A 9,764-nucleotide genomic window follows, 5' to 3' on the forward strand; every position below is an offset into this window, starting at 1 on the left:
GCGCTCCTCCCGGCCTCCCTCTGGTACTCCTTCCAACGCCCAACCCCCTTAGTGCGCTGCCCCACCTCCCAGCGTGCCTCCTGCCGTTGATGACCCACTTCATGCCGGCCGCGGACGACGCGGCCTGACCACCACGTGCCCTTGGAGCACTTTGCACCGACCGCCGCCCAACCCCCAGCAGCGACCTCCTGCTTGCTGGCCAATTGCACGATGAAGCCGGCGCCCGAAGTCACCTCGCGCGCAACCACACAATGCACTGGCGGTGGCCACCGCACTGTTTTCCCCGCCGTCGCCGGGTTCTATGCCGATGTGCCAGCACCGCTGCACGCCCTTCCTGCCATGGAGTTTGTTGTTTCCATTCATGTTCTCCGTTGTGTGTGAGCTTCCTCTCGCATCGTCGCGATGGCCAACGGTGGGAATCATGGATGTGACAAGCCGAGTTTTCCTGATGAGAGTAGGATGCGAAAGCTGCCTCCCTCATTCTTTTTGAAATGAACCGCCTCCCTCATTCTTTCATAGGAGGGGACGTAGGCACGAGAAGAACATACACACGTCGTCCCCTCTTCCTATTGACTTCACGGAAAGATTAAGGGAGGAAAGGATATCATTTGTGGCTCACATGATGCACGCTTCCCTCAAGAGATGTGTGCGTGTACATGTCTTGTCTTCTTGGCCTCATTCAGTCCTTCTCCAGAGCAGGAGCATGCTTGAGTAGGTCGTTGTTGCTGCTTATCTCTCTCTCTCTCTCTCTCTCTCTCTCTCTCTCTCTCTTTCTCTTTGTGTGTGTGTGTGTGTATCTTGTTGCTACTGCCTTGCTGCTCCACTTCGCCGCCTGACAACGCTACTGTTTTATTCTCATGTGTGGAGGTGGAGGGGGGAAATTTACCACAGTGTTTTTTGCAACGGTAGTTTTGATTTGGGGAAAAAGCTATTGAAAGCATATCATGGTAACTTATATGTAGACAACTTGTAATATACACATCACATACGTGATAACTTACGGTAATTTTGACCGGAATTTTTTATTGAATAACATACCCTGATAACTTCCGTATAAGTAGCATGATAATATATGAAGCGCAGACCTGATAACTTCATACACACACCACGATATCATTGATCAGCGAAAACATTGCTCAAAAACATACCCTCGATAACTCTGTGTAAATACATGGTAATATATGCACCGAAGATCTGATAACTCAGATACAAATGCAGTGATAATTGTGACCTTGGGAAAATTTTTGTTGAAAACTACTACATGGTACTTCAGTGTAAATAGTATGATAATATATGAACTATAGACCTGATAATTTAAGTACAAATACCGCCATAACATTTTGACCAAAGGGGGAAGTTGAAAAAAAATTGTCGAAAAACATACCCCAATAATTTATGTGAAAATAGCACGGTAATATATGAACCGCATACCTGATAACTTACGTACAAACACCGCGATAACTTAGGCGGGAGGTGGATTTGTTGAAAAATATTCCTATAACTTGTGCGAAAATAGCACGGTAACAAACGAACTGCATACCTGACAACTTGCATACAAACATAGTGGTAACTTTGACCAAGTGGGAAAAGGTTGTTGAAAAATATAATCCCGATAACTTATGTGAAAATAGCACGGTAATATAGGAACCGCCTACCCGATAATTTATGTACAAAACACCGTGGTAACTTTGACCAATGCAAAAAAGTTGTTGATAACATATCCCTGGTAATTTATGTGAAAATAGCACGATAATGTAAAAATTGCATAGCCGATAACTTACGTACAAACACCGCGGTAACTTTGACCAAGGGGGAAAAAGGTAGTTGTTGAAAGACATACCACTGGTAACTTATGTGAAAGTAGCATGATAAGTTGCATACCCCATGGGTGGTAACTTTTGACCCAATAGCTTACGTACAAACACCGCGATAACTTTTACCAAAAGGAAATACTTGTTGAAAAACATAACCCCGGTAAGTGATGTGAAAATAACATGGTAACTTGCATAGAACAGGCGTGATAACTTATGTAGACCAGGCGTGGTAACTTTGACCCAAAAAAATTATCGGAACATACCAACATGGGATCTAGTTTCGAAGATCTCGTCGCGAGAAATCTTTTATATGAAAATGGTTTTTGCATCGGACCGACGGTTTGAGCTACAAAATATTTTGATTTTTTTGGAATATGGAAGAATCTAGGATGACATCAGTTTTTTGTCATCTAAATCATGTATGTAATTGAGTAAGGAATGAAGGTGAAAGAAGAGTGAGTCACTCTGATACATGCATGCATGTAATTATATGAAAGGAATGAGGTGTGTGGTAGTTTTGCTATCTGCCACACTGTGCCAAATATCACATATGATATATGCACAATAGTCTATTCTATATAACAAGGTTATGAAAAAAAAAAAATATATGGACCATGCAATTACAAAATAAATTTCTCATGGAAAAGCATTTACAGGAAAATCTAATACAAAAAGATATATAAGGCCAAAAAAATATAGGGAGTCTACCTGTGCAAATAATATTGTATGTTGAAGTGATATTCCTATTCTTGGTACTCGATCCCACAAAACAGTGTTATTGAGAAGAGAAAAATAAGTGTTTAATATGCACAATTGTCTATTCTATATAACAAGGTCATGAAAAAAATATGGACGATGTAATAATAAAAAAATGGTCACATGGAAAACATTTAAAGTAAAATCTAATACCATTGTAAGGCAAAAAAATGAAGAGTCCAGCTGTGCAAAAAATATTGTATGTTCAAGAAATATTCCTATTCTTGATACTGCATGTCACTTAGGGTTCTTTAACATAGGTAGGAGACGGATCTAAGTCAAAGGAATCCTCCTTTGAAACACTTCATATTTCCCTTAGATCGAGCATAATACAAGTAATCAATCAGAGCATAGAGAGCCATCTTATTATCTTTTTATAAAGAAAAACTATCGCAGACTAAGTATGCTCATCTCAAAATAATTATGCGATTGAGAAATCCATCATCTCTAAGTCGCAAAGGGAGGCGATACAAATGAAAAAAAATCTTTAAATATGTTTAAGATACACACACACATTTTGAGAAACATCAAGTGCGTAATCTAGTCACGCAAATGCGCGGGTCACCTTGCTAATTTTTTTTACCAAAGCAGACGCCGGCAGAGTTGGATCCGTACTATATTAAGTCTGACAAGCTGCCAGAAATTAGAATGAAAAACTGTAAAACTAAAAGTCAAACCAGTGTGTCGCACACATACATGGCGTCGCTGACTCGCGTGTACATTTTTCGGTGGAAAGTTGTCGTAAATGTTAGATTAAAACATAGAAACAGATACCCCGATTTTGTGTAAATTATACATTCTTTGCATGTGATAGGCTGTTTACTGCATATGAACACAAGAATCTTTCTTATGCTAATTGTGCAATTCAAATATTTCCTTTTTGCTTTCGTACATGCACAATGTTGATGTGTCTTGAATCATTTCTGTGCGAACTCCATGATTTATTTTCCTTGACCAAAATCACTCTGCAATGTAATGACGCTTATTACGCGTGCATGCATACTAATATGTACAGTACATGAGGGTAGAGGTCCTGAGTACAAGACAAGTAACATGTGGTTAATATATTCTATCTCTAGCTCAATTATACCTTAGAAATGCCACCTGCTTACATACTAGTGCAAGGTTAGACAAGAGCCTACACCGAAGTCAGGTCTCCACACACCAAAAATGGTGCCACGGACCCACGGTTGCAACCAATGCAAGTAAATTGTTCTTGTAGATACATCCTTTTGAAAATGAAAGGGAACTTTTTCATAGTCTGCCAAATACCAATAAAATCAAACTCATAACGAAACATCAGATCAAAGAATATAGGAATTTGCAGTAATGCATGCGCATCCTCTTTAACTTGAGTTCATGAAAAAAAAAACGAACTTACACCAACAAGGCAGCTTTTATTAAGTTTCAATTTTCAAAGGAATATGAACTATATATACTTCCTCCGTTCCTAAATATAAGTCTTTGTAGAGACTCCACTAGTTGGACTACATATGAAGCAAAATGAATGAATCTACACTTTATATATATATATATATATATATATATATATATATATATATATATATATATTTGTGTGTGTGTGTGTGTGTGGGGGGGGGGGGGGTTCATACTGAAATCTCTACAAAAACTTATATTTAGGAACGGAGGGAGTAGTTGATACACTCGTAAACAACACCATAAACCTGGCAACAACGAATTATGTACACATGCATTCCACATTGTGCATTAGAGCATCTCCAACAGCTGCGCTAAACTAGCGCCGCGCCGCAAATTCGTCGGTTTTAGCGCGCGCGCAACGCGGCGGGTCGCTCCAGCGGGCGCGCAAAAACGGCGCGCGCGCTATACCGAGTTGGGCGCGCTGTCGGAAACGCCATCCCGCGCGGCGTATTTCGGGCGTCTGCTACAGCGCGTGGCACACTCGACCGCTCGCGCCGCACTCTCTCCTTTCCTCCTCCTACGCCCCGCGCGCGCCGGCGTCGGCGCCACCCATGGACGCGCACACCGGCACCCCGCTCTCCCCGCTGTACAGCCGCGACCCCCCCCCCCCCCCCGCCGCCGCCAACGCTACCACTGGAATATGTCAACCCTGCTCGTGAAGAAGTCTTGATCCAAAAAAGAGCCATGATCCGCACAATGGGTGGCGGTGGCCTTGGCGGCATGGGTGGCTTCGGCGCCATGGGAGGCATGGGTGCATCTCCGACCGCCATGGGAGGCATGGGTGGCTTCGGCGCCATGGGAGACATGGGTGGCTTGGGCGCCATGGGAGGCATGGGCGCACCTCCGGCCGCCATGGGAGGCATGGGTGGCTTTGGAGCACCCTCTGACGCTATGGCCACCATGGGAGGCATGAGTTTCGCTACTCTTATGGGAGGCATGGGTGCACCTCCGGCCATGGGTGGAATGTCTTTCGATGTGCCTCCTCACACACATTCCCGTGAAGATGTCGTTAAAGATCTTGCCAACACCGTCGGAGCTTCACGTGATGCGATGCATGATGAGGATAGGGAGGAAGATTCATCTTCGGAGGCGGAAGAATCGTCTTCGGAAGATGAGGACGAAGACGAGGAAGATGTTTGATGTGTCTTTCATTTATATGTCTTGAACTTTACTTTGCATTTTGAACTTGGTTGGATGAACTTGTGGGTATGAACTTGTGGGCATGAACTTGGTTGGAAGATGTTTGTGACAAATTTAACATGTTCATTGCATTTTGATAATTGTTTCAAACTCATTTTGTAGCTAAGTTGCGCACGCCCGGCGAATCGCGCGCGTTGTATTTTTGCGCGCTGCATTATAACGCGGCTGCTGGAGCTAGAGCTCGCGGCCGCGCTAAACCAGCCGAAGCGCGCGTGGCAAACAGATCTTTTGCGCGCGGCACATAGCGCGGCTGTTGGAGATGCTCTTACTTGAGCACTGATGATCGGGCCGTGCCCGCTCCGATCCCTATAGTTTCGCTTCCCGTATACGACATCTCACGTCTGTGATAAGTCTATAAATCACTATTTGTATAGTCTTTTCCTTCCTTATACACAAAACGAGCGACACATGCATCCACGTACGGACCATGCAAAAAAAAAGGACATACACGTACGTGCATATATATGCGACCACAGACCTTGGTTCGCTGACCCTGTATGTTGACTCTGGTGCTGTATATGTTGTTACTTGTCCCTGGGCACCCAGCAGCAGTGCAAGCCGTAGGGCAGCCCGTAGCGGAAGTTGGCCCGGGCGATCTCTTTGAAGGTCTTGGCGTCCAGCACCAGCGCGTAGCCCGACCCGTCCTTGGCGCTCACCATGGATATGGCCACGCCTATATCACAATTCCGCAACCCAAGTTATCAGTGAATGGCGACGGGAGGATAAAGAAAAACAAACAAGGAACTAACCGTCGTCTTCCTCGACGGCGCCGGGGCGGGGCACGAAGTAGGGCTCGGACGGCACGGCGCCCTCCTCGTACCAGCTCTTGGCCGTCTTCTCCACCAGGTCGATCTTGGTGAGCGTGTTGGGGAAGTTGCACGGCCGGCGCGCGCCGCAGGCGTAGGTGTAGCGGTACTCCTTGCCGAGGTGGGCCGGGTTGATGCTGCACATGTCCATGCCGCGCCCGTGCTCCTCCGGGTCCAGCGCCGCCTCCAGCTCGCCGAATGGGCTGCCGTCCAGCGGGATCCTGAACCGCCCCACCCTGCACGTACGTCCATGATTGCATGCATCAAGAATCAAGATCCGCACGGCCGGGGCGTACGTTCTGGTAGGAGAATCTCGTCTCGTCGTAGTACCTGGCGTCGGTGAGGACATCCTCGCCGGTAAAGCTCCGTATATTGTGGAGACGGAGGTTGTCGAGGATGGAGGTGTTGGCGTTGTGCTCGCAGCAGTCGGCGATGATCGCCGTCACGCGCCCCTCCTCGTCCTTCTCCTCGTACGCGTTGATGAAGTGGAACGTCACGAATGGCGGCACCTCCACGCTCGCCACCTTTTAATCCCAAAATTAGTTTATCAGAAACCAAAGTCGATCGAACGGCTAAACGCATGCATCGATCGTAGAAAAAAAAGCAACTTACGATGTTGCCGCTGGCCTTGCACATGACGTGCATGTAGCTCCCGGAATCAGGGTACCACTGGAACTTATACAGCGGCGTGGGCTCGGCGCGGATGAGGTTCGCCGCGCAGTACCGCAGCGGCATCTCCGGCACGACCACGTAGTTCTCGGTGACGGGGAACGAGTGCACCCACCCGGGCGCGGGACCGCCGCGGCAGTCCACCCTGCCCACGAACTGCCTCTCGTTGCTCCCGGCGTCCATCCTCGCCACCACGTACCCGGGCTGGATCAGGTCCGGGATCAGCGTCCAGAACTCGGTATCGGTGACGATGGGGTGCGCCGAGTGGATCAGGCCGCCCAGTTTGTCCTCGTACTCGAACTTACTCACCGTGTCCAGCGTGTCCGGGTCGACGACAATGGAGCCCTTGACGGTCTCCGTGAGGCAGAGCACGCGGCCGTCGCCAAGCCTGACGACGCCGGTGTTGGAGTTGTCCGTGAGGGAGGAGCCCGAGAAGAGGCTCGCGAGCTGCCCGATGAAGGACGTGAAGCTGTCCGGCTTGGGCACCTCCGAGAACTCGCGGTAGCACAGCTTCCCGTGCTCGCGTGCCGCCTTGTACGCCTCCGACTCGATCTGCCGGTGCGCGCCCATGGCCTGCCCGTCACGGAACGAGACGCGCACCAGCGTCGCGTAGCCGTCGAACAGGTGGCGGAAGCCATAGTCCCCGAGGTCCCATAGGCCCGGGCCGTTCCTCAGGTACGTGCCATCCTGCGCAACAGAGAGAGTGCATATAAATTTCTCAACAAAAAGAGAGAGAGAGAGTGCATATACTACCCGATCAATTATTGCGGCGCAAAGAACAAATCTGTCCAACTTATAATTTATCAATCACGTAAATTACAACTTACCTCCATGGGCTGATGATTGCTAAGATGAGTAGCTGGACCATAACAATCACAGCTTAGTCACAAGTCGCGCATACATGTTTGTATAACCGTATTATAGTGCAACATATACCTGCTGATTTAGCACCACCAACCCACATTTTAATACTGCATATGCATTAACGGATGTGGGCAAGAAATTGGCACAGAGAGAACCACTATTTGTTAAGTTGTGATCCAAATTCCTATAAAGGCTAACTTGAGCGGAATGGAGGCCCGTCGCCGTGAGGCTTGGGCCATAGTGGATCAATTTCGATATGAATCAGTTTCGACTTGGGTCACCATTACTATATATATATCCTTTATAAGCTGCCGCACGGGATAAGATCGTTGTTGTAAATCTCGGCCATTTTTAACCTCTCCTGATATAGCAAAGTTTCGCTAGCTTTGGTGCGCGTGGTTTTTCCCCGGGTTTTCCCCATTAAAATCTTGTGTTCCTCTGTGTTTATTTCATCTTTTTCATTCTCTATTCCCTGTTGTATCTCTATCAAAGAGAACCACTATTTCTGGTGTCGTGGTGGCGTTGGGTTGGAGGGTGTGGATGGGGGTGGGGGTGGGGTGGGGTGGGGGGGGGGGGGCATTGACTCCATCCACCAGGGTTCAAAACTTGGTGCTCATATTTATACTGTATTGGTCTTCCATCTTTATCTGGAATTTGGGTGTAACAAGTTTCATCCAAAACAAAGTTGCGAGAAACAACAAAACTTTGTATCATCATAGTTTTGTGTTGCCTCCTTCCTCCTTCGTTGTTGATGTCGACTAAATTGGATGCGCTTCACCAACCGACTTTACAACGAAATATAAAAGTTGGCTACCCGTCCTCGGTAGACTGTTAGTTTTTCTTTTTTGCGAATCATTAGACTGTTAGTTGATACTACTGATGAGAATGCTACTTATAGGAGTATCCTATATTTTGTCTCAATTCACCTTTTAAGAGTATGGATACTTGGTGTTGCCGATCTACACCTTGATAAAAGTAGTTTTTATAGTTTGATAAAAGTAGTTAGTTTAATGGAAAGAATGTGTTACGCAGTGTGGCATGGTCTAAAAGTACTTATACGCATATGCATGATTTTATCAAACAATTGTTTGTTACATGCATATATGGTCAAGGTTTGAATCGAAGTAACGGAAAAGATTCGCATTCTCCAAGAGAAAACGCACGGCTAACCTTCACGTGGACCACCGGCAGATTGTATAAACGGACGTTTGAGGTTAGTATGTCAGTAGTTCAGGTATGAAGAATCTCCAAGAAGGAAAACAAAACAAAACGAAGGCATGCACAGGTAGATTTGTGCAAGTAATCCATTAACCCACCAGCCAGAGAGGGAGGTTTCCCTCCACTTCCAGCGCGCCCTCCCACCTCTCCTGCCGGATACTCTTCCACGCCACGAGCTCGTCGGCACCACCACGGCGCCGCGGAGCACTGGCGAGCGGCGGCGCCTCCGTGACGGCACCAGCCGCGAGAGGCTGCGCAACCACCCGCTGCTTGTTGCCTCCCTGCTGGCTGTCCCGACGGCCGGACAGGGCGGCGACTGTGCAGAGTGAAGATGAGATGGTGGCAGGCATGGCGATGTATTCTCTAGGATCTAGCAAGATGCAGTCCGCCACCCAAGTGCCGTGAACAGATTTGGCCTGGTACGTACCCTGCCTGCTGGTGAAGGGATGTATATATAGCCCGCCCGAGGTGGTGGGTGGTGGCGCATCTGACCTGCGGACGTACGTAATGAAACGGATCGATTAGCGAGAGGCAAATTCAGCATCTCTACTGGTCGAAATTCCTGGATGCCATGTTTGTTTGCACCCCGGTTGTCATGTTGCAGCAGCTTGGTTTGAATTTCGCTCCGGTTGGTCCAGCGACCAGGTGGTAGTTGTCCAATTAGTGCGTTATTACGTCGGCCGTGGACATTTATGTGCTCAGATGGTTAGGTTTCTTTTGTACTAGAACCAACTCGTCAGGGTTTAAGATTTAGACTTGGCAATGATGCCCGCATTTTTCTGAATTTATTTTATTTTTTTAATGATGTTTGTTTAGTGGAAGGAGACATTTTAGTCTCAAAATGATATGCCGGCACAGTCTCAGAGGTGCTCATAAGGATAAGATACGCTTGTGTGTGTTTATAGGATTAATGCGTACATATAAGTGTCCACGTCACTACTGTGTTGAAAAAGAAGATCGTTGTCGATCGGTGGTATGCATGCGACTTTCTGCATGA

General features: G+C 47.2%; 1 protein-coding gene across 1 annotated transcript; it reads right to left on the reverse strand.

Moving 5' to 3' along the window:
• Positions 1-5,734: 5,734 nt before the first annotated feature.
• LOC123067325 (carotenoid cleavage dioxygenase 8 homolog B, chloroplastic) lies at positions 5,735-9,117 on the reverse strand. The gene is made up of 5 exons (XM_044490169.1): positions 8,866-9,117; positions 6,629-7,372; positions 6,347-6,540; positions 5,960-6,252; positions 5,735-5,883 (listed from the first exon to the last, which is right to left on the reverse strand). Exons 1-5 carry the CDS (start codon positions 9,115-9,117, stop codon positions 5,735-5,737), a joined length of 1,632 nt encoding a protein of 543 aa, XP_044346104.1.
• Between the last annotated feature and the right edge of the window lie 647 nt (positions 9,118-9,764).

Source organism: Triticum aestivum, chromosome 3B (genome assembly GCF_018294505.1).
Source record: "Triticum aestivum cultivar Chinese Spring chromosome 3B, IWGSC CS RefSeq v2.1, whole genome shotgun sequence".
NCBI lineage: Eukaryota > Viridiplantae > Streptophyta > Magnoliopsida > Poales > Poaceae > Triticum > Triticum aestivum.

Bases quoted from the DNA above. Each gene is read 5' to 3' on its own strand.
- LOC123067325 (XM_044490169.1), bottom strand. From the start codon at position 9,117: ATGCCTGCCACCATCTCATCTTCACTCTGCACAGTCGCCGCCCTGTCC. The intron at 7,373-8,865 runs GTGGGTTAATGG...TCTGTTGCGCAG, and splicing joins GAAACCTCCCTCTCTGGCTG to GATGGCACGTACCTGAGGAA. The intron at 6,541-6,628 runs GTAAGTTGCTTT...TGGGATTAAAAG, and splicing joins GCAAGGCCAGCGGCAACATC to GTGGCGAGCGTGGAGGTGCC.